The 24,996-nt window shown below is 46.6% G+C and overlaps 1 protein-coding gene across 2 annotated transcripts in view; it reads left to right on the top strand.

Annotated features, from left to right (window-relative positions):
* Positions 1-24,996, top strand: part of RAB6A (RAB6A, member RAS oncogene family) — a 42,914-nt gene that overhangs the window by 6,000 nt on the left and 11,918 nt on the right. Inside the window, exons 2-4 of one of the 2 annotated variants that reach the window (XM_063150244.1) lie at positions 20,166-20,224; positions 22,440-22,493; positions 24,022-24,127. In XM_063150244.1, coding sequence (XP_063006314.1) covers positions 20,166-20,224; positions 22,440-22,493; positions 24,022-24,127 — 219 coding nt within the window. Of the gene's footprint in view, positions 1-20,165; positions 20,225-22,439; positions 22,494-23,850; positions 23,957-24,021; positions 24,128-24,996 lie in introns of both variants that reach the window. The other variant, XM_063150243.1, reaches the window with a different exon arrangement.

Below are 24,996 nucleotides of genomic sequence, written 5' to 3'. Positions count from 1 at the left end.
GACTTTTTTGTGTGTTTCAGTACAATTTAACTCTTACCCAAATGAAGCCTAGTGCATCACAAAAAAAGACAATCTGGGAAGCAAATATTGTGTGAAACTGAATGTAAATAAATTCGGGGTGAGGTCTGAGTTGTCAGGCCCCTTGCTTGCTTCTGGCTGCCTCCTGTTGGGTCTGGCAAAGAGGAGTTTTGGGAAGGAAATTCTTATTCAGCTGTCCAGCACAATGCTGCATTTAATTCATTTGACTTCTTAGAGTCAGGGTGTGACTTGCCTGGTTTTTATCCTGGTTTGCATTTCCATTCTGCTGGACCTCTAAACCACGATGGACATGTGCTGATGTCACCATGGCAGCTGCTGCTGTTGGAACAAGGAGGGATTTTGGGGTACCCTTGGAGCACTGTCCCTGCCTGTCCCCCATGGAGCAGGGATTTTGGGGTACCCTTGGAGCACTGTCCCTGCCTGTCCCCCATGGAGCAGGGATTTTGGGGTACCCTTGGAGCAGTGTCCCTGCCTGTCCCCCATGGAGCAGGGATTTTGGGGCTCATTGGAGCAGTCTCTGTGCCTGTCCCCCATGGAGCAGGGATTTTGGGGTACCCTTGGAGCACTGTCCCCCATGGAGCAGGGATTTTGGGGTACCCTTGGAGCACTGTCCCTGCCTGTCCCCCATGGAGCAGGGATTTTGGGGCTCATTGGAGCAGTCTCTGTGCCTGTCCCCCATGGAGCAGGGATTTTGGGGTACCCTTGGAGCACTGTCCCTGCCTGTCCCCCATGGAGCAGGGATTTTGGGGTACCCTTGGAGCAGTCTCTGTGCCTGTCCCCCATGGAGCAGGGATTTTGGGGTACCCTTGGAGCAGTCTCTGTGCCTGTCCCCCATGGAGCAGGGATTTTGGGGTACCCTTGGAGCAGTCTCTGTGCCTGTCCCCCATGGAGCAGGGATTTTGGGGTACCCTTGGAGCAGTCTCTGTGCCTGTCCCCCATGGAGCAGGGATTTTAGGGCTCCCTTGGAGCACTGTCCCCCATGGAGCAGGGATTTTGGGGTACCCTTGGAGCACTGTCCCTGCCTGTCCCCCATGGAGCAGGGATTTTGGGGTACCCTTGGAGCACTGTCCCTGCCTGTCCCCCATGGAGCAGGGATTTTGGGGTACCCTTGGAGCACTGTCCCTGCCTGTCCCCCATGGAGCAGGGATTTTGGGGCTCCCTTGGGAGAGTCTCCATGCCCTGAGCAGCTGCCAGTATCCCCTGGAGATGGCAGCCAGCTATTCTGAGATTCTCAGGCTCGTGGTGTTCTCTCATCCAGACATGTGTAGGTGTTACCAACACACCGAATTAAGGCTTTGCCTTAACTCTGAAGCATATTTGCCCAGAATTGAATGAGTTATGGAGCAATATTGATGAGCAGTATTTTGTCTTCAGGCAGAAGCAGGAAGGGGCAGCTAAACCTGCTAATGAGAAAATGTCTTAACTTTGAGTTGGTCTTTTCTCTGTCTTGAATTGTGACCCTTTAAACCTCTGTACTATTAACATTTGCACCATACAGAGGAGTGCCATTTATCCTGCTAAGTGACTTTCCTTTAATGGTTTGCTTCTTCAGGAGCAATCAGCGATTGCTGCAGCAAAAACCGACCCACTCCAGCATTTCTGTAATTAATGCAGGGGCCAGTTTATTCCATTCCACTAAATGCTTCCTGCTGTGCTTCCTGCCCATGCCCCTGTCTAGGTTTGAGTTACAGCAAGTTAATTTTCATCATGTTCTTGATATCTGCAACACAAAGAGAAGGGGGATTAAAACTGGAAAGGAGAGGGGCCCATGGAGGGTGCAGCATCCCTGGCAAAGCTCCAAGCAGTGCCTGATGCAGGATTGGTGAGATCCCTGTCAGTGTGGGCTTTAGGTAGCTGCTGCTGGAGTTGGGAAAAGAGAGTTCCTGTTAACAGCTTGGGACTCTATAGTAGGAGTCCCAGTAAAATATCTGTATTGTATTTGAATATCTGTGTTGTATTTGAATATCTGTATTGTGTTTGAATATCTGTATTGTGTTTGAATATCTGTATTGTACATTGAATATCTGTGTCTAGGCCTTGCCCTGATGAGCCCCGGTTGCTCTTGATGGGCTGCAGCTGTGATGTCCTTCACTGGGCTGCAGCTGTGGCCAGTGAAGGTAACTGGGATAAAAGGGGCTGGGCTTGGCCAGGCAGGGACAGCCTGCAAGGAGCCCTGGCTGAGAGGCAGCAACAGGCAGAGGAGGAAGGCGTCTGTGCTGTGAAGAACTGCCCCCAAGGAATATCACTGAGAAGGGACAGGACTCTAGAAATATGATTGTGACAGTATGGGACCCTAGAAATATGAAATACAGCAGGATAACAACTGGGCTCCAGTCCTGCAGAGGCTCTGGAGCCCCACAGGAGTGGGCAGGCAGCATTGGGTTAATGTGAGTGCAGCAGTGTTTCTCTGCAGCTTCCTTTTTTTAATGGAGATGTTGCCTTTTCTGGGAGGTGAAAATACTCATTCCTGTGCTCCTCTGCTGGTACAGCATTGGCTGTGAGAAGCCCTGGTGTCAGTGACTGGAGGGTTTTTTGAATGGCCTGATGGAAGGAAGGCTTGGTAGAGAAATCTGAACTGTTTGGGTGATGGAGTCATGCAGTGGGTGTCTGAGTGGTGGAGGAGATGGAGAAGGAAGTTCTGACTCCTTTCTGACTTTCCTCACAACAGTAGGCAAGTATTCCTGCTAGAGACTTGCTCCCTTCTTTGTCTTGTCTCTAGCACCTCATTATGTTTTTCCCCTTCCCCTTACTTGATTCTGGAGCAGCTTTTGGGTGTTTTGTCCTTGGCTCACTCAAAATGGCTGCCAAGTCCCTTGTGTCCCCATCAAACCCAGGATGGCTCTCCTCAAGCTGAGCTGGTACCACTGACTGGGGTAAAGCCAGAGGTGAATCCTTCAGCAGCAGCTGGACACAGCTGGAAGAGGGGCTGATGGCTGAAGGCAGCTGGAGTGTCATCACAAGGAAATCCCAACCTTTTTTGTTTGTTTCCTTTTTTTCCCTGACCTTGGAATGCTTTACCAAGAGGTTTTCACAGGGTTGTGTATTCCAGTCTCTCACTGCTGGGCTTACTCACCACTTCTTGTAATTTCTTCTCAGCTTTTCCAGCTGCCCCTTAATATTAAATATTTATGTATTCAAATCATAATTATGTTCCTACTCTTTCTGTTCTTCCAGCTTCCCATTTGTCTGCCCTAGCTGAATTATCTTTGCTCTTTTTTTCACTGGGCAGTCATCAGTTTTCTCCACCACTGTACAATCATGACCGTAATTCTCTTCCACTTTTTTTATTTTTATTTCTGGTTGCTCTTAAACCACAATGTGACTTGAAGAAGAGGATGGTGTTTATTTTTTTTCCCCTGACACTGCATAAACAGTAGGCAGATCAAACACTTGTGTCCCATAAAATTGACCTCTTTATTTGGATGCTGTTGTGCAACAGCAGACTTGAAAAGAGCTTTTCCCAGTAAAAAAAGCTTTTCCAATCTTGATGTTAAAATATTTCCCCCTCTCTGGTGAAATGCAAAGGGTCCATAGGTTGCCTCTGTTTCTAGGCTTGGTGGACTCTGTACTGTCACAGTGAGTAATTCACAGTTACAAATAAATTCCTTGGGTTTAGGAATTCTACATTTTTGCTTAAAAATGCAAGAGAGATTTAGGAAACTCAAAAGGAGCCTTGTGTGAATGACTACACTTTGCCTCCAGTAAATCCTGCCATCTAGAGAAAAATGTCCCTGGGGGATTGTGTGGCTGATAGTTTAAATTTGGTTGTTTGGTCTGTGCAAGCCTTGCATGGCAGAGGCAGAGATTTGAGATCTGGGTTTGCCTGCCTGCTTCCAGATCCCAGGAAGAGCAAAGGCTTTTTTAGCTTTGCCTCTTGCAAGCTGGAGGGGGGGAAGAAGTGTCCTACATGAGATGTTTTTAAGAGCAGCTCTGTGCTTTTCCCTGGGTTTGGTGCTTCTCAGCTGCTTGCCTAAGGACTTGAGTTTAGAGCTAACCCTTAAAAGCTGGTTTTGGGTAGCCTGAAGACCCCAAAGTATTTTCTGTGCACCTTTATACAAGGAATTGATCAAGTCAGAAACAATTCTTAGAGAATCAATATTACAGTTAAATAGGAACTCAACTATTATGTGTCCTTAATATGAAGGAATTGTTCTTCTGGAAAATACTGCTGGAGGAGAGTATTTATTTCAAGATACTGTATCCCAGGTGGAGTGTAGATAATTGTTGTCTGAAGGATCTTCTGCTCCAAACCCAGTTTCTCATATAAACACTTCGTTTTTTTCTGTAGTCGAATCCTACAATTCCTTCGGGAATATCCATTCATCTAGAAGAGATCAGAATAAAACACAAGCAGAACTTGTTCCCTTTACTACTTGCAACCAAATTTCTGCCTTTTAAAGACAAGCTATTTTTAATTTTAGATGGATATAGTACTTGAATATCTGTAAGTAAAAGAAAAGGAGGAAATATTGTGCTTGAATATCTGTGTCTAGGCCTTGCCCTGATGAGCCCCGGTTGCTCTTGATGGGCTGCAGCTGTGATGTCCTTCACTGGGCTGCAGCTGTGGCCAGTGAAGGTAACTGGGATAAAAGGGGCTGGGCTTGGCCTGGCAGGGACAGCCTGGAAGGAGCCCTGACCAACAAGCAGAGGAAGAAGAAGGAGTCTGTGCTGTGAAGAACTGCCCCCAAGGAATATCGCTGAGAAGGTACGGGACTTTGGAAATATGATAGCAGAAGAATATCAGGCTTTGGGTTTGCAGAGCCTTCAGGCTCTGTGGCTCTTCCCAAGGCATTTGTGAAGCACAGCTGGGAAGGAACAAGTTCATTGTCAGCTGCATATGGAGAGGTCAGTGTCTCAGTTTGGAGTAAGTTAGAGGGGAAGATTTTGGAGGAAGAGTTTCCCATTGAAGAGTTGGGAGTTGATGTAATGGTTTAACATCCTTTACCTTGGAGTTGTTAATTTGCAGTGCAGGCAGCAGGAGCATGGAATGCCTGCTGGCCTCCCTCCTGCCCCAGTTCCCAGGAGAGGAGCTGGGGCAGCTCAGGATCAGGAGGTGTGAAGGAGAAAGGGACAGTGTGGTGTCAGGATATCCTTCCCTGAACCCTTAATGCCAGGGATTGTAGGATTGTGCTGCTGGCCCCATACAGGTGTCTGAGCAGCCCAGAGCCCACAGCTCACTCCTTCAGCTGTGCTGCTCTCAGTTTTACACCCTTTGGGTTTCTGTTGCTAAAACCAAATTGTGGTTGGGGTGGTTTTGGTCCCAAAGCCCGGGGTTCTGTGCTGCCCTGCCCACTCTGTGGTGTCCCTGAGCTGTGTTTGACACCAGCTGTTTTCCCTCTGCCTGCCAGGGCAGTTCCAGCACGTGCCCAGACCCGTGTGTGTCCCTGGTTATTGTCACAGCAGTCCCCAGGTGTTCTCCACAGCCATCCCTGTCAGCTCACATCAGCAGATGCCTGCAGGAGAGCTGTGCTTACTGAGGCCACTCCAGGCACTCCTTTCCTTGCCAGCTGAATCTTCATAAGCCAGCTGCATTCACCTTAAATCAGGATTATTTTAGCATCTTGTCCAGAGTCGCTTCTGAAGAAACACTCGCCTGTGTGTCTGCCTGGGGAATGAGTTTGAGGAGCTCCTGTGGAAGCTGTTCTGCCCCTCCTGTGTGTGGAAGGAGCAGAGAGCAGCTCCTAATCCTTCCAGTGCTCCCAGGAGATGGTCAGTTGTGGGAATCAGATGGAATCGCTCAGGAGATTGCTATATGCAGCTCTCATCCCCTTCTGTTCTTTTCCTTCTTCTTTTCTCCTTCCCCCAGCAGGAAAATTGTCACACAGTGTGAGAGAGCAGAAATTTCTTTGTGGCAGTGTAGGGAGTCAGCAGAGGAAGCATTTGCTTGTTTTGCCACTGGGATAATGGTGCTGGGGAAACATTAGGCAAAATTTAACTGAGTTAAAGGATGGAGGGAAGAGAAGGGGATGGTAATCCCTTGCATTTTAATAGGTCTCCTGAAACTTCTCTAATTCCTCGCTGGAAATGGCTGACTTAGCAGTGCTTGTTGTGCTTTCAAGGGCAAAACATCTTTGGGGAGGGAGCTGGAGCTTGTTCCAAGGGCTCCGTTTGGCCAGGGAAGCAGTGCCTGGATTTCCTCAGCTGGATGCTGGCACCTGCTGGTGTAGCCTGCATGGGGATAATGCTCAGAGCAGGGAATGCTTCCCTTCAGAAATGCATCCTCAGGTGGCTGCTCCCTGCTGCCTCTCTCTCTGCTGCCTCAGGAATAGAGCTCTGAGGAATCAGGAGTGTTTCCATATTGGATGAAGCATTAGCCTTCAGGAATAGAACTCTGAGGAATCAGCAGTGTTTCCATATTGGATGAAGCATTAGCCTATCATTTGCAGTTTATTTAACAGAAGGTACTTTTGGGAAGTGTTCTGTCTGAGGATTTTTATGCAGATTTCTGTCTAAACGGCCTGTGAATATTGTTTGTTATGGGAACAAATTTTGTGTTAAAGGTATCTAAACCAGAATTTTGTAATTATGTTTTCACTGTCTGCTGCTTCTTTCAAAAATGGCTTGGTAGCATTTAGTCTCTGACTTAAATTGAGGACTTAAAGTGGCTGTAAATTTGGAAATCAGTTCAAGGGACCCATCCTGCTTCAGGTGATGGAAGAGCTCTTGGCTCCTTCCCCTTTTGCCCATGTGATTTGTGCTTTCCAGAGCCACTCCCCACCCCTCCAAGGTAATGTCTGTCCAGAGTGGCTTAATTACTTTTGTTGCTTCTCCATATGTAGCATTTTATTTCATTCAGGCCTTTTACGAGCAGATAATTAGGTATTTAAAAATAAAATACGGGGATGTAAAAATTGGATCTTACAAATGTTTAATTACAGAAAGTCTCCTGGTGGGTTTTTGCTCAGTCCTGCACTGGTTTTTAATGGAAAGTTGGAATGATAGAACCTGGATGCAGCTTCAAAAAGTGTTTTCATCCCCATGGGCTTTAACTGCCATCATATATAAAGAATATTGAGCTGTCTTTGCATGACAGTAATAAACTTGATAGGTGAAATTTTTGTGTGAGAAGTGAATGGAATAGAATAGAATTTTTGGATGTGTCTCTAAAATAATTTAATTTGTCTCATTGCACTCCAAGCAAAACTTGAATGACCTGGGATAAAATTGAGTTGTTCTGAAATTTCAACCCAAACACTGCAATCCAGCATCCATGCCTTGTCCAGAAATTGAGTTGCTGAGATGGTGCTGAGTTTATCTGGAGTGGTGCTGTTGGGATTATTGGAGCAACAATGAGCGGGCTGCTTTGGGAAGAAGGAAACGTCACCTGCCAGGGTGTCACTAGCCAGGATCTGTCACTGTTCCTCCTTCCTTTCCCCAGTCATCCCCCAAGTCCTCTGCCTCACAAATATGCTATTAAATGTGCTTCTTTTCTCACAGAAATGTACTTAGAGATATCACCTAACTAAATGCTGGGGATAGGATCCAGTCCTGGTTTGTAATTTGTTTTCCCAGGGTGAAACCCATGTTTACAACCAGAGTGAGGAGTCCAAAAGAGGTGACTTAGCAAGAACTGCTGCTGTTCATCATCTTTGGAAAAATAATTTCTGAGATGCAGGAGTAGCTTCCCAGTGACATCTCCTGCATGGAATGTCCTCCTCTTTGCAGTTTGTGCTGCACTTGCCAGCTGAGCTGTTGGTCAGGTCCCCCTGGAATCCCTCCACTCACTGTGCCTTGCTCCTGAGCAATTCTGGGTAGGCTGTGGTCACATGGACTGCTGGGCTACTCAATCTTCCTTCTTCCTCAGCTCCACAGTCATCCTCACCTGGTCAGAAGATCCCTGGCATGTGCTTTACAATATTTCCAAGTGCTGCCTTGTGTTACCAAGCTGAGGGTCCTGAGGCTTTTTGTGAGCAGTAAAGATAAAATCCTTTGGAGACTATTTGAAGCCTCATTGGAAGCTATTTTAAAAACCTTAGCTATGTAAGATAAGAAGGAAAGCCAAGTCCTCAGGCTGTGGTGAAAAAAAAATCCTTGTGAGTCTGTAAATTTTGAAGTTTTTGTGCATTCCTGGCAAATGAGAGACTGCAGAGAAGTCTTTGAAATGTAAAGGTGGCCTGTGAGTACCCTTTAGTAAATGAGCCAAGTGATATCCATGAGAACATGAGTGTATCCCCCACAATTCCTGTTCTCTGCTTGGTGTCAAACTCATCCCCACGGAAGTGGGAGGCATCCTAGTGTGGATTTCCCTCCAGCCATTGTAGTGTAAATCTTATCTATCCACTCCAAGGGGCCCAGATTTGTGCCCTGATGCTGTGACATAGCATGGGACACAGCTGGAGATGTGTTTTGCCTTTTCCATGCTTTTGTCACACTTGTCCTGCACCCCTTAGGAGTGAGAATTGTTGGGGCCTTTCCTTTAGGTGCTTTGTCTCATCCCCTGCAGCTTGGGCAAAATTCTGGTGTCTCCCTGTTCTTTTGTTTTCCTTATCTGCACAGCTCCTCCAAATCTTGATCTTGTGGTTGCTTTATCTTGGGTTGTTCTCTCTGATTTGAATGAAGCCACGTTTACCACACAGTGCAGCAATTGGCCTGTGAGATTGCCTTCCTGCTGTTCCCTGTGGTTCCAGGTGTTCATGTTTCATTTCCCCCATGGCAGCATTTGGCTTTCAGCTCTTCACGGGATTCCAAGGCTCCTCCTCCCAGCCAAAACTCTTGCTTTGCCTGGCCATTGCAAGTTGAAGATGGTTTCTGGTTTCCACACCAGTTTAACCTAAACTAAATGTAGAAAACCCACCAAGCATTTCAGAAATGGGCAGGACTTGACTTCAGCCATATTTAGTCAGAATATTTGCCCCTTCTGTGTGAAATGATGGGAGGCTCAGCGCTCTGAACATGAGAGATGGCAGCTGTTCCTGCAGCAGCAGACTGGGAGTCTGGCTCCTCCCTGGCATTGTGTCACTTATCCTGAGGGAGGAGAGCTGGGATTGCCTGGAGCTCTTCCACTTGTGCCACTCCTGTTGGCTAGGTTGCTTTCAGAAACCTTTCAGACTGTGAAAATAGCACTGGTTGTGTTACAGGCCTGGCTTGGAGTTCCTCTGCAGCAAAGCAAACAAGAGGTTTCATCTCTAGAACATAAGGTGTAGGTTTTAAAATGCATTTTTGTAGCTGTGCTTAGGAGGTAGCATTTCCATATTTTACTATACTGACAGAGTAATTGAATTGTTATATTTAATAGATCTATTCCAACCCTGTTCAGGGTTGACTCTTGTTTATCCTTTTCTACAGTGGGATGGTAAAAAACACCCCCACTTTTATATGAAAACTTTTCATTGTTGAAAAGAACTCCAGGGTGTGATTTTGAGTCAGAACCAGAGGCTGACCCCTTTTTACTGTTTCATTTCTTTGTGGCTGTGACTGAGCAAACAGAACAAGATTTGTTTGCATTGTGCTCTTTCATTTATTTCCCATTTTGGGAGGAAGAGTCAAGCTAATTACTGACAAAACCCACAAGAATTAATGAAGCTATTTATCACTGGGTATTTTTGTCCCTGTCACAAGGCTTGGTGCAGATCCCAAAGGAAATCTTGCCTGTGCATTAATAATCAGGGATACTGTTCTACTTTTATCAACTCTGCCAGTGCTGATTAGGATTTGCTTAGCGGGAAGGAGTTCTCAGTTTGTCATTAAACTTGTAATGAGTCTCCACACATTTTTATTGATCTGTGTGATCCTTTCACATCCCAAAATGCAAAGAGGAACCTTTCCCAGTTTTATGTGTCCAGGCTGTGCCTTCTGCCTTGGGACCAGTGATGATCAGTCTTAACTTGTGCCTCACTTTATTTCTGAGAAATACAGATACCAGCTAAAACTAACTGGCATCTCCCTCAAGGAAAAAGTGTACTGCTAAATAAAATAGGATTCTAAATTGCCTACACACAGCTAACAGGCTGGTGTTGCCTCAGAAAAAGATGGATAATACAAAATACTCTCTTCTGCCTCTTCCTTTTCCCTTTAGCTACTGCTGAGCTTTAAACACAAGTGACAATTCTTTGCCTCTCTGGCTGGTTTTAAAATGCCCGGGGACTGCATAAAATGCATCCATATGGCACTGAATGCTTGGATCAGGGGCAGGGCAGGCTTTTTTCTGCTTGTCCTTCAATGGGGAGCTGCCAGCTGTAAAACCCTCCTGGGTTTTTACATGGTGGGAATGGCTGTGTAACAGGAAGGATCCTGCTCACATCTCTTGCAGTGACAGAGGTGCTCTTGGGGTTCCCTTGAGGAAGGGAAGTTCCACCTGAGCTGTTTGGAATGAAGATGCCAACAGGGAGCTTGGACAGGATGACCTTTAAAGGTCTTTTCCAACCCATCCCATTCTGTGGGAACTCTTTTGCCAAATCTTTAAAGCAAACTGCAGCAGTGTACCTGTGAGATTGCCTTCCTGCTGTTCCCTGTAGTTCCAGGTGTTATATATATAATTCCAGCAGGAATTATATGTGTATGCTGCAGGATTAGGAATAAAATGAAAATGTTCTCATTTAAGGGAAAAGAGAGCAGGTTTTTTAATAAGTTTAACTAGCTCTGCATTCCTAGTTGCAGAGAGATGTTCAGCTAGATTTAATCCCAAGTGTTTGTCTCTATCCAGATGTATATCTAATCTAAAGCAAGGCTGAGGGCTTCAAATGTAAGACATAAACCAGCCTTGAACTTGTAGATTTTGAAAAGCATCTCTTGGGAAGAAAGAAAATAAATAAATCTTTGATTTCTGGCTTGGATTGAATTTGACTGAAAAGTTGGGGAGTGGGGTTACAGGTCCTGCTGGGCACTGCTGTCAGCAACACCCTGGGAAAAAAACACTTTCTAGGTCAGAGAAGTGCATCAGCCTCCATTTCCTTCTGTCTGTGATGAATTGTTGTGGACAAGAACCCTGTGAGTGTGCTCTGAGGTGCCCAAAGAGAAGAATGAATGAGAATTAATGAGCTTTTCAGGCTAACACATATTTTCATAGGCATCTTTTTTATAAGGCAGTTACCGAAGTGTTAATCATTTGATTACTGGTTGTTGGAGATCAGGGAGTAATTGGTCCCTTTTTGTACACGATGGAAATGCCTGACAGGCAGGGGCAGGCATGAAAACTCTTGTTTCCATGGATTATTGCCCAGAGAGATTGACTGGAACTGAAACCCCTTTGCTCTGATGGCAACTGGGTGGCAACAAAATTCTGTGTCGTGTTTGCTTCTCAGCAGCAAGGGCAGGTCTTTAAACACGATCCCAAATGTGTGTGAAACTTCATTTTTGGCATGGCTGGAAACGAGTATTGTGAATTTCTTGTAGAGGCCATTGCAAATGAGCCTTTGGTGGTGGCCAGGGAGAAGGGCTGGGTGTCAGTGTCCCTGTCCTGGGTGACAAACAGGGCTGGGTCTCACTGTCCCTCTCCTGGGTGACAAACGGGGCTGGGTGTCAGTGTCCCTGTCCTGGGTGACAAACAGGGCTGGGTCTGTGTGTCCCTCTCCTGGGTGACAAACAGGGCTGGGTCTGTGTGTCCCTGTCCTGGGTGACAAACAGGGCTGGGTCTGTGTCCCTGTCCTGGGTGACAAACGGGGCTGGGTGTCAGTGTCCCTGTCCTGGGTGACAAACGGGGCTGGGTGTCAGTGTCCCTGTCCTGGGTGACAAACAGGGCTGGGTCTGTGTCCCTGTCCTGGGTGACAAACAGGGCTGGGTCTGTGTCCCTGTCCTGGGTGACAAACGGGGCTGGGTCTGTGTCCCTGTCCTGGGTGACAAACAGGGCTGGGTGTCAGTGTCCCTGTCCTGGGTGACAAACGGGGCTGGGTCTCAGTGTCCCTGTCCTGGGTGACAAACAGGGCTGGGTGTCAGTGTCCCTGTCCTGGGTGACAAACAGGGCTGGGTCTGTGTCCCTGTCCTGGGTGACAAACAGGGCTGGGTCTCAGTGTCCCTCTCCTGGGTGACAAACAGCTCTGCTGCTGTTTGAGGACATTGCCCTGAGCCTTGAGGAGCTGCCCTTCCCTGTTTTCCTGGCGCTGTAATGAATACAGCAGATGATTTTGCTAAGAGTTACACCAAAAACTAAGTTCTACCCTCTGTCTGGGAATGAGAAATAAGAGAAATGCAGGGTGAGGCAGCTTTTTTCACACGCCCAGAGTTTCAAATAGTGCTGCTGTGCAAAGGGCCTGGCTCCTTCCTTTGTATCCCGTCCTGCAGCACGTGGGGCCGAGCTGCAGGTGATCCCAGCCATGGCCAGAGCAGCTCTGTGTGTTCATCTGCCGGGTAGGTGCCATTCCTTGTTATTCCCTGTTACATCCAGCCGGGTCACTCCACTGCGTGCTTCCCTTCCCGCTGCTCTGCACCAGACACTCATGAATATTCATCAGCGCCTCCCACCGTCCATTTAGGCTCCTCTCCCTGGCTCGGGGTCTGTTCCAGTTTGCTAAGTGCAGCTTTTTTTACCCGTGCTGGGGAGCTGAAGGCTGATGTCACACTTCCTCCTTTAGGAACTTGCTGGGATGTTGAGGCTTTAAAAGGTTGAGCTCAGAAATTCTCCCCTCACAAAGAGCAGACTGAAGTTCAAGGCACCTGATTGTCACAGGGTGAAAGGAAAATGGAAGTTTCCTCAGCAACAGCAAAATTCTGGCTGTGTGTTTTTTTTTTTTTTACTTCATTAAATGAGTAAAACCCATCTCTCCACCTTCAGCTGTCATAAAGCTGTCTCATCTTGCCTTGAAAAGTCCAGTCCAGATAGAATCTTTGTAAGGACCAGGGGAATTGAATTTACAATGAGCAAATAATCAACTTTTTGTTCAGGATCTCGCAATACTTTAAAATACTCAGGGCTATGTACAGAGGGCAGAGGAAAGAGGCCACTTTATTATGTATTATATTTATGAAATACTATATAATATTATCTATTATAACTAGTGCTATTCCACTGGTTCATTGAGCACATGTTGGATCTCATTAAATCCATCCCCATTTTGTGTGGAGCACTGGGACAGGGCTATTAGTGATCATCTGGAAAGGGGTTAAAATCTAGGTTTTAAAAAACCAATTTAATTTTAAGAGGCTCAACACTCTCCCATGAATCACAGAATCCTGGAATGGTTTGGGTTGATAGAGACCTTAAAGATGATCCAGTGCCATGTCAGGGACACCTTCCAGTATCCCAGGTTGCTCCAAGCCCTGTCCAGCCTGGCCTTGGACACTTCCAGGGCATCCAAATGCTTCAGGATTACCTGGAGCTTCTAGAAGCCTCCCTTGTTCTCTGGTTGGTTTCTGTAGAGCCTTTCATTGTGATTGTTTCTTCTGTAAATAGTCTTTGAATAACTGTGGTGATGGCTGAGAGGAGTCACTTCTGATGGCTCTGTCAAGTGCTGGCTAGGAGATGGAAATGAAAAACAGGGCAAGGCCAAGTGCACCTTTCCCTGGAGCTCAGCAGGGCTGAACAGGCTGCCCTGGGAATGGAACTGGGTGTGGGAATGCTCCACTGCCAGTCCCTGTGTTTCTGTGTGTTTCTCCTCTGCTCTGTGGGTACAGGCCAGCCATGCTCAAATTGAGAGCTCCAGGCTGCCAGCAATGCCTGAAGCCAAAGTTATTGATCCAGGACTGTATCAAACAGTTTTCAATGGTGCTTTTAATTAAAAGGCAAAATAAAGGCCTTGTTGTGGTGGTGACCTGAAAAGAGATGAAGGATTGGCAGGGATTCATTGGTCTGAAAAGGCCAGCTGCAGTTGTTTGACATTGTTATTGATTGTGTCTGCCTTTCTAGAGTTCCTTTCCGAGGTAGGATGCCATAAAACCTCCAGAAATGAAGTGCCAAAACCCCTTTGGAGGTGGTTGCTCTGCTGCTGCCAGCAGCATCCTTGGGGCTGTTTGTCATTGCAGGAGGCTCAGAGCAGGTTCTGCAGCCTGTGTGTAAGTTCTTGACTTATTTTGGGGCTGAGGTTTGCCATGTGGGTGTTGTTTGTAGCCCTGTGAGAGCTGCTGGATCCCCTTTGCTGGAGGGATTTAAAGCCCTGGGGATGCAGCACTTGGGCCATGGGTTAGCGATGTTCTTGGCAGTGCTGGAGGAATGGTTGGCCTCCATAATCTTGGAGGGCTTTCCCAACCAAAATGGTTCTGTGATTTATTTCCTTGCGCTTTAGAAGTGTCCTTGTGGATGCTACAAAACGTGTCCTGAGCTGCCAAAGAAATACCTGAACACCAATATTTGGCACCAGCACGTTGTGTGCAGGCTCCTCACTGCTTCTGTGGGAGGCAATGCAGCTGCAGATGTCCTTTGGCAGACAATAAATATTGCTGCTGGTAAAAGAGAAGGGCTGGAGCTGCTGGAGTTTGAGGGGCTTTGTGCTCAGGGGTGCTCCCTGTCCCTGCTTTCATTTCCCTTCCTCATCTCCCTGTTTGATCTGTGCCACCAGCTCCAGGCCATTGTTTGTTCCTCTTGCAGTGAGTACCAAACCCAGAATCAGCCAGAATCAAGGTGAGTTGTTCTCTGGGAGGAATTAAATATATTTAAGGTAGAAAGTGATGGAGCATCTCTTGAATTCAAAAAGCAATATACAGCAAACCTAAGTTGTCCCTGTTTTTCTGGGTCTTGTTTCCCTGTAACTCTCTGGATATTCTACATTAATTTCCTAAACAGAATTTTAAATAATGAAGCACATCTCCACAGTATAATTTATAACCTAGATCTTTACTAGGCTGGGAATAAATTATCTTAAAAGGAGCTGTTTGAACCATTTTCTTTATACTACTTAGAGGGGTCCATGCATGGATTTAAAGAAGGTTTGTATTTTGCAGGCTTTCTGCTAATTTTAGTTTTTCTTGATCTTTCAAAAAAATATTGAGGCCTTAATCTGTAAGGAATTGGCTCAGGTGGTCCTTTGGTCTGATCTCATCTCCCATCAGGAAAGAAATGGCAGAATAAAATAAGTTTGACAATAAAGCAGGAGTGGAATCAATAGGGAAAAAAATCAGGGTAAAAAACCCTTTAATTAGAGCGAGGAGATGAGACCTCCCCACCTGTGGCTGTTGCCTCTGCTCCCTGGGACCAGGCTGGGTTCCATCCTCCAGGTTCCTCATGGCACTGAGACACATTTCACCTGCCTGAGAGTCCCTTGGGTGAGTGCAGTCTGCTGGCTCTGCCAGTGCCTTGGGGAGTGAATGAGTTTGGTGTCTTGCTTTCAGGGAACCAGGTGAAATTTCCATGGCTTGACAGCAAACAGCAGGGGAGGATGGGGGGTGTTTTTATATTTTTTTAAAGAAGCTGCTTTAATCCCTTTAATACAGCATTTCTGTTTGCAGTGCTGGGAATGACGTACCTAAAAATATTTTTACTGGCTCACACAGATCAGTAAAAGTCAACTCTGTGCATCTTCCTTTTGGGGCTGCTTTTTAAACACAAATCTAAAAATGGTTTTGAGGCATTCATAATTCAGTATATTGTTTTTAGCAATGCTTTTCCTTTTGGTGCCTTGGGTGTTTTTTTTTTTTTTTTCCACAGCAAAATAATTCCAGTGAAGATTTTGAGGTGAGCTTAGGTATGAAAGTTGTAGTGTCACTGGGGTTTATCCTTCAATTAGATCTGAAAGGAGTCATGCAAAGGGCAAGTGACATTTGGGGATTACACAGTGAGGAGAAGGCTTTGCTCTTCTTCCTCCCTTTAGCTCTGACTTTCAGCAGGTTGGATCTCTTGGCCAAGGCTGCTCCTGAGAGCTGGGAGAGGCCAGGGACAGCTTTCCACTTGAACAGTCTGGACATGCTGATTACTTTTAAGGTTATTTTGCTTTCAAGATAATTCTTGGGGTTTTTTCCTGATTGCTGATGCTTTGAAGGTTCTAAACAACCACTAGGATGAAGTCAGTGATTAAAGTGTGGCTTCTCCAGAAGAATCCTTGGCGAGGTTGTGAGTATGATGTGCCTAAAATGAGGGGGGATGTCAGTCTGCTCCTTGTGCATCACCCAGTCCAAGTGGCACAGTCCCAATTACTTTTCCTTGCAGGTCACTCCTGGCTGGTGCCTGAGCCCTTTGCAGGTTCTGCCAACAAAGGACTTTGTAATCCCGTGCTGGTGCTGGCAGGGAGGGGATTTGTGTTACCTCAGGGCTCTGGGCCCTCCTCCCCAGAGCCACCGTGGATCTGTGGCACTCTGGGGCTGCTGCTGGGCACACAGATGTCCCCAGGAGCAGGACAGAGGCAGCCTGCAGCAATCAGATGCAGTGACCTTGGAGTGTCTCCAGGGCTGCTGTGGGATCAGAGGGGCTGGAAGCACGAGATGAGCGTATTGATTCCATCCTGCAGCTGAGCTCTCTGTGAAATCCCTGCCAGGCAGTGGCTGCAGGCTCCCAGACAGAGGGCATCCATCAGGGGCCCTCCAGGAGCTGGAGCCTTGGAATTCAGCCCCTCCTGCTTCATGGCAGTGTCTCTGATGGGATCTTCACCACTTTCCCTCGGTCATCTTTGGGCACTTGGCTCTTTGCTGCCACCGTTCACGTGCTGATTCAGGAGGGTGTTGGTGTTGGGGCATCTACTGCTTTCTGTGCTGAACCAATGATCAAACCTTTCCTTTTAGCAGTTTCCTAATTTTATGTATCAGAACAGCCAGCTTCTTCTTCTCTAAGAACATAGGGGAACACTGCAGCCTTGCAGAATTCACGGCCATGGGGTGAGCAGCCAGTGCATGATGGGAGCCACCAGGTCCAGATTGTTCCAGAGCTGATCCAGCTGAAGAAAACCATCTCAGCAAGTCAGATCTGAGCTTAAAACTTCCTGTTGGAGCTGGATCCCTTCAGAAGTGAACATTGGTAGATGATAGCAGGTGCTCTGGGGGCTGGAGCCAGGATGGGAGACCTGGTTGTTCACTTGGAGAAGTCTCCAGGGAGAGCTGAAAGCTCCCTAAAGGGGCTCCAGAAGAGTTGGAGACGCTCTTGGGACAAGGGATGGAGGGACAGGACACAGGGAATGGCTTTCCACTGCCAGAGGGCAGGGCTGGATGGGATATTGGGAATTAGAAATTGTTTTCTGGGAGGGTGCTGAGGCCCTGGCACTGCCCAGAGAAGCTGTGGCTGCCCCTGGATCCCTGGAAATGTCCAAGGCCAGCATGGATGGAGCTTGGAGCACCCTGGGACAGAGGAAGGTGTCCCTGTTGGGGACAAGGAGTTGGGATGAGCTGGTGTTCAAGGTCCCTTCCAACCCAAAACCTTCTAAGAATTTATAATCACAGCAATCACTCAAGCAATGGTGTGTGAGGCACAAGTGTGTTATCAGGAGCTGTTTGATGTGGATTTTGTTGGATGGAAAGCTGGAAGGAGTCAAGAACTCATTTGGTGAAGCCATTGTTCAGCCTCTTAATGACAGAAAAATGTCCAGAATGTCAGGCTTGGTGTTGAACCAAATGGTTTCTTTGGTTAATTACTTATGGATGTAAATTCCTGGAGTGGAATGGCATTGACAACTCTGCATGCCAGGGGAGGGAGGAGAATCCACTGCCCAGCTGAATAAGTGATGTTGGAGTTCAGTTGCCTCAGTTTCCCAGTTCTGTGCCCTTCCTGCTTGGGTTGTGGCTGGACTCAGCTGTTGGCTGTTAGAGCTTAATCTACAGAGGGACAAGTGGCTGCAGACAGCTTTCCCTGAGCAGCAGGTCACTCCTGCCCCTGCCCTCTCAGCTGCTTGCTGTGAGCTCTGCAGGCTGCCTGGATTTTGGCCACAAAGTTCCTTCTCAGCTCCTGAATTGTTTGAGATTTCCCCTCGCTTCCTGTAGCTGTCAGTGTGTCCAGTCAAAGCAATTCCCATTCCCAGCATTTCCTCCCCACCTCTGTCCCTCAAGGAAGTGATATTGACCTTTTCCTTGGGTTTGTTCCAGCAGCATACCAGGAATATTTTGCCCTACAGGATATTTATTGCATTGCTGACTAATGCTGCCCTGGACGTGCTTGTGTGTGGAAATTTTTCCAAGAGATTAAATTAACTCACTAGGTTAAAAACAACCCCAAACCAACATCTTAATGAAACAAAGCTGAAGTCTTGAGTGTCTTGTCTGTTCCTTGGGCTGTGACCCCTGGATTACTTATCCAGTTGTTTCCCATCTGGATTTTAAGCAGCTGCTTGTTCTTGTCTCTGTGTATTACTGTGTTCTGCTTCTCCCTGCTGGGCTTCATTGCCTCCTGAGGTTGTTTTGGCGTTTTCCAAGATGAATTTGAGTTCTGAATCTGTCCCCTCCCTTGCTTGCAGTCACTCCCAAATTATTGCCTTCTGGGAATTTGAGGAACATACAGGCAGCAAGGCAGAGCAGAAATTAGGGGTACAGTGGGAACTGTGGGCTTTCATTCCTGCCAGCATTTCTAAAAGGAGTCACTTTGGGTTTTTTAAAAGGAGGAATGGCAGTGCCTCAGTGTTCATGGAATTAAAACTGTGAGCAGTTGGTGTTAATGCCATCTTGATCTGCTGCCTGTCAATATAAATCTGGGTCTGTTCAGAGAAGAGATGCCTTGGAACTCGGTCCATTAGGATGCTCTCTCCAAATGTTGGTTGAAGCAGATACTGAAATATAAACAAGCTAAGCAGTACGTTATTTCTCCCCTCTTTTTGTGAAATGAGTGAAGATAGTGTAGGGAGGCTCCAGGAACAAACAGAATATTTTTGTATTTCATGATTTATGGACAGATCCCCTCCAAGACATGTCACTCAGAAGGGAAGAGTTTTCTGGAACACTTCGTTGTCCTTCAGGGGTTGTGAGTTACCAGAGCTAATTTCCTGGGTGAGACTGGGCCTGTGAGGGGTTAAATGTGGCTCTTTGCATCAGTGGCCACGTGAGGAAAACCAGCAGCTTGTTTGTGATGCTGCAGATCAATTCCTGGGGTTCGGCCTGTGCTGCAGCAGGAGGGGATTGGCTTTGCTTGCCTGTGTCTCCTGAGGGCCTGGAATGAATCCCTCCTCCCTCACAGCATATCCATGGGACAAATCTGAGTGAGGGATTCAGGAATCGTTCCCATCTGGGATGTGCTGTTTCTGAAAACCTACTCAGTGCAGGGAGTGTTTGCTCTGCCTTTGTGAAGGAGCTTTTTAACTTGCTGGGAAACAGGATTGTGCCTCCAGAGCAGAATATGTTAGAAATTCATGTGAGAATTCAGATTTTGGCTTGGGAGAATCTCATCTCTCTGAGGCTGTCTGCTGGGTTCCTGTTTGTTTAGCCCTTTTTCAGAGTTAAGTGAAAATGAAAATGCTGCTTAATTTGGGTGCTGGTGATTTTGGTGACATAGTTATGGTAATATCTAAAACAAACAAACAAAACCCTCCAAAACTCACCCGGAAATCACAGAATGGTTTGGGTTGGAAGGGACCTTAATCTTGCCTTAAATCCCCGTGTTCACTGGATGTCCACCCTGGCAAAGAACTGAAATCCTTGGGATATTGCTTGGAGAGCTCTGCCTTGAGCACTCCTTTTTATCTTTTATTTGCACATGCAGTGTTTGTGTCCAACTCAAGTCGCACAGCTCCTCTCCTCTGCCTATGGGAGATGGCAAATTCCAGCTGCAAGGAGGGTGGGAAAAACTCTGGGATGCACCCCTGAGTTGCTTCCTGAATAACTGGCCTACAATTAAGAGGATTTCTGCACATTATAATGAGGCAGCTGGGGATGTTCCAGTTCCTGGGGATCTTGCTGATCCCTCCAGGTGAAGATGCAGGAGGAGGAAAAAGCCTTTAAAGTATGAGTTAGGCTGTGGTGTTTGTCTTAGAGGAGTAGAAAATAAGTGTTGTGAGGATGATGGGGTCTGAAAGTGAGTAAATCCCATGTTTTATGAGTGAGAAGAGCTTTTTGTTGCTCATAATTTGTTACGGGGGTTGTTGAGGTCATTCAGTGCAACCAAAATTACACAGAGCACTGAAACTAGTTTTCATCTCAAATCACAAATATTTAAGAGCAAATCTGATGGTTGGGAATGATACAGGGGGAAAGAAAAGTGACTTTACAGTTGTAAAGTCAATAACTGCTCTTGTTCTTGCAGGAAGTTTAAGTGCACACAATGCATCTGTTGGACACAGTAAACCATTTTTAAATCACTTGCTTAAACCCTGCTCTGAAATTGGTCTTTGAATCCATGGTTTTTTCTCTTCTTTTAGTGGGGAAGACTTCCTTGATCACCAGGTTCATGTATGACAGCTTTGACAACACCTACCAGGTAAGTGAATCCGTATTTTTGTCTTGTGTGAGACTCCTCTGCTGCTGTGTCTTCCATTGCAGGAAAAGTCATTCCAGAATCTAATCCCTATATGTGGAAAATATAACAGGTACCCAGCTCTTTCAAACAAGTTGACACAAGCTAGAAAATAATACAAAATATATTTATAAAAAAATTAAGATGCTTAGAAAACAATTTTACAAATGAGCACAATGCAGCCCAGGAGAACAGTCAGCGTTGCCCACTCCCAGAATTCAGCATGAGCTGAAAATGTGGTGAGATATGAGAGTATTTTGGTTTCCTGAAGTGTCTCCTCCAAGCAGAACATGTTTCATGACTTGGTTGCAGTTGGTGATGTTCTGGATACACGAAACTGAGAAAAATCTGTTCCCTGGTGCCTGGGAAGGATTTTTGGGGGTTGGGAGGAGGAGGTAACAGGAAAAAAAAAAAAAAAAAGGAAAATGTGATTCTCCTGTTCCTCAGTGTCTAGCCAAGGATCTCATTGAACTGAGAGATTCCCCTGCTGCCTCCTTCAGTAATTCCTCCTTGCTGCTGCTAGGAAAAATGGGATGGGGAGTTGTCCCTGAGCTGTGGTAAGAGCCACGTTTCCATGGTGTGGGAGGGCTGGAGCACACATCACTGCTTCCTCCCAAGTTCCTCCCACTGTAATTACATGGACATTGAAGGCAGTTCTTTTATTTAAGCTGGGATTTCATCCCTTCCCCAGTATTTTTCTTTTAGGAGAGCTCCTTTTCCTTACTGAGCTTGTGTCCCAGTTCTTCTTGAGGAGGTTTCACCCTGTGTGCTTTAGGGTGCCGCCATGGAAAGGTGGTCTGATGTAATACATGAAATGATTGTAAAACCAGTGAGTGGCATTTACAACAGTGAGAAATCCTAAGGGCTTCCAAGACAACTTGGATTTAGGCATCAGTGCTGCCTGTCCAGAGTGGGTGTTATGGACTTGGGTCAGAGCCATTCATCCAAACCCCTAGGTTTTCCTGGAGTTGTGCCTGAGGTGGGGCCATACCTCCTAGTGGGTGCTGTGGCTGGAAGAAGGAACCAGTCACAAAAGCTCCAGGAATTTGGCCAAAATCACACTGCCTGTTGGTGTCAACCCAAACCAGACATTTTTGGATGCCCAGGATTGGCTAGAGACCCCTGAGACCTCAGTATTAATGCACCTGATCATGGGTAGCTGGAGCAGGAGGTGAGTTCAGGGATGATCTGCTTGTTCTGGACATTTCTGGCACATTTTGAATGCCTGTTTTTCTGAAACCTATCATTTGAACATGGGCTCTTTATGTTCAGCTGTTAAAAATAGAAAGCTGCCATTTAGAAAAATCCGTGCTGTGCATTGGATTCCTTCTGCTCGCTGCTGGATGAGAGCACTTCAGCTGTGTCCCTCTGTCTTGTCAGTAAGAACTTGCTGTGCTGTGCCAGAAACCCAGACACCTGGAATAAAACCATGTGATTGGAGGGGTTTCTTTTACCAGGAGTCATTCCCCTCCTCCATGGACGTGCTGGGAATGGTTTCCTTTGTGCTGTGGCCCCACATCTGTTTTAGTAAAAGTCTGGTGTATTGGGTGTGCTGGGATCAACTCCTTGATAATGCTGCTTCCCTGTTGTGGTGGGACAGGCTGGGAGAGGAGAAGGCTTCAGGGAGAGCTCAGGGCCTGAAGGGGCTCCAGGAGAGCTGGAGAGGGACTGGGGACAAGGGATGGAGGGACAGGACACTGGGAATGGCTCCCACTGCCATTTAGATGTTCTCCACTGGTGTTGGGAAGTTTGGGTGCAGCTTTGCTGCTTTACGATGAACCAAGCTTTGGTTAGGGATCATGTAGGCGTCTGCCTTGATCTGCTTGGAAGAGTGAAGATCCATGGAAATATGTGGCACTTGGGTAGAAGGCAGTGTGCCCACCAATCTTGGTTTAGCTGGGGGACACCAGTTTGTCACATGCATTGAAATCCCTGCTGCTACCCAAATAAATATGTGATTAAACTGTCAATATGCCCCGAGTCAAGCTTAAAACCTTTTGTGCTTTAAGGAATTGTTCTGGTGGTGAATATATTAAACAAATTGCTTATTGAATTAAGCTATATCTTAAAAACAAGAAAACAAACCTGTTTTCTTGCAGCTTCTGCTGCTCTCCTGAAAATCACTGCAGGTGTTCTGACATTTTTTTTACAAGCTCTTGGTTTTGTCATCTCTTTCCAGGCAACAATTGGCATTGACTTCTTATCGAAAACCATGTACTTGGAGGATCGAACAGTGAGTAAGATTTTGTTGCTTTTCTCTATGAACAGTAGAAATGAGGACCAGCATCTGGTTTTGTGCAGCCCACACTTGTGAGATCACTGGGAAGCACAGGCTGAGCCTTCATCTCCCAGCTGCTTCCAGGCTGACAAGTGCTGTGGAGACACAGCAGTGGGGATGGGAAATGTGGTGTCATCCTCTGTGAAGAAAGAGATAATTTGAGGGGTGAATGATGGTGGGAGTCTGGAGAAAGGGGAACCATGCTTAACCCCTTCAGCTTTTGGTGCCACAAGACAGAAAGGTAAAATGCAGATTGTCGAATGTGGCCAGTTAATAGCTGGTTCCACACTCTTAATACTCCTTGTTTAAAAAGAAGGTGGCTTCTGATGAGTGCACAAATGAGACTTGTTTCCTTGCTTGGTGCAGTTTTAGCTCATCAAGTGAAATCACTCCTCTGTGCAAGCAAAGCTGTGGTTTAAAATGAGCTCAGATTCTTAATTAAGAAATTCAGCCTCAGTTGAGCTATTTGCAGAAACAAAACTGCAGTGCTGCAGAAGCTTGTGATGAACACCCAATAAATGGGATTGGATAAACCCCCAGTAAATGGAATTGCATGGAGAGGGCTTGAGGGATGAGATGTGCTTTCCTTGGCCCAACTGGCTCTTGCACACCTTGCCATACAACCTTGCTTGTAGTGTGCCTTGCTTTTTCTTCCAGAGCCTTGCTGGTAAGAGCCACTGAGCCTGTCTGGGAGTGTTATTTTGCAGTTTAGAGTTACAACAAGCATTTTATCCTCAAAAACCAGACATGAGGAGCTTTTTCACGAGCAACCATCCTTCATGCTGCTGGAGGTTGCCTGTGTGAGTCCTGAGCAAGGAGAGCAGAGCATGAATTTCTCCTGTAGGGAGAAGGGCAGGTGAACATTTCACAGAACCACTGAGGCTGGGAAAGTCCTCCAAGATCAAGTCCCGGCATCCCCAGCACTGCCAAGGCCACCACTAACCCACGTCCCCAAGTGCCACATCCACACCCTTCTGAGCACTTCTAGGGATGGTGATTCCACCACTTCAGCTGTAGCTTGCTTGTTGGCGCTCTCAGTTTGGAAGCTGAGCCTTTCCACTCCCCCATTTTGGAAGGGAAGCATTTTTTGGGAAGCTGCACCCCCCCCCCCCCCCCAGTTTGGCTGCTCTTACCCCTTGGGAGAGATTGCTGTAGGGAGACAGTGTCCTGCTGCTCCCAGTCCCCAGGCAGCTCCTGCATGAGTTTCTCCTTTTTATTTAGATATTTTTTGGAAGAAAAAAAAAGTGAAACATTTCTTGACTCTTTTACTTTTAGTGGCAGTTTGGCTTTTTTAATTTTCTCCCGCCCACAGATCAGGTTGCAGCTGTGGGATACTGCGGGTCAGGAACGTTTCCGTAGCCTCATTCCCAGTTACATCCGTGACTCTGCTGCTGCTGTAGTAGTGTACGATATCACAAGTAGGTATTTGCACTGCCTTTGACCTTTGTCTCATTTCTCTTGCTTGTTTGACTGATTTTGTTAGGTACGGTTGCAATTATGGGACACAGCAGGTCAAGAGCGGTTCAGGAGCTTGATTCCTAGCTACATTCGTGACTCCACTGTTGCAGTTGTTGTTTATGATATCACAAGTGAGTGGGGGGAATTCTGCGTTTCTAATACTCTGCCCTTTTCATCCTCTAGCTTAGCTTTGCATGTCCTCTCACATCATCTGCTTGGGCTTCGTGCTGGCATGACAAACCGTGGTTTCTCTGCTTGTTTCACACAAGCCCCGTGGTTGCTGCTGTTGCAATGTATGAAGTGTCTCACAGAGGCCATTTTAACCCTTCCCCATCCCATTTTCTTCAGTCCCCCAGTCCTGCCTGCTCTTGTTGCACTCCTCCCATCTGCCTTTGGTCATAACATCACCTGTGCCTTTTGGTCTTTGTGTCCATGGGTATCTGAATTCTCAAACTGGAGACTTCTGTAGCTTGCTCCACCTCATTCACCCTCCCCCTCAAATGAACTCTGGGCACGGGCTGGCAGGGAGAAGGCATTAACATCACATTTTCCTTGGAATCAGCCACTCTCACATGCTGCAAGATGCAAAACTTACTACTAAGCTCTTACCCTTTAACAATTGATCTTTCATTCCTTACTAAGGTATGTACATTTTTGTCAACTAAAATAGTAGTGCTTCTTCAGCCCTGCTCCTTCTGTCCCTCCCCTCAGTCCAGACACCCCTTAACTTACCAGTTCCTCACTGACAAAGAGCAGAAATTCTGTTGTAGGGGAGCTAAACCTTCAGACAGTATTAGTTTTAAACCAGAATTGACTGAGAACAATGGCCTAATTCTGCACAAATGCATAAGTTCTTGTCCTTTGATTTATAAATACTAGAAGATTACAGCCAGGAATAGGGGCTTTACCTAGAAAAGGTCTAATTGTTAAAAATGGCACTTTCCTTTGAGCTAAAATTACAGGTTAGCTGTGAACTCTGAATTTTTTCCTGACCCAGCAA

The sequence above is a fragment of the Melospiza melodia genome, chromosome 2 (genome assembly GCF_035770615.1).
Source record: "Melospiza melodia melodia isolate bMelMel2 chromosome 2, bMelMel2.pri, whole genome shotgun sequence".
NCBI lineage: Eukaryota > Metazoa > Chordata > Aves > Passeriformes > Passerellidae > Melospiza > Melospiza melodia.
The sequence above is the reverse complement of the archived record's forward strand: the minus strand, read 5'-3'. Positions and strand labels throughout refer to the sequence as shown.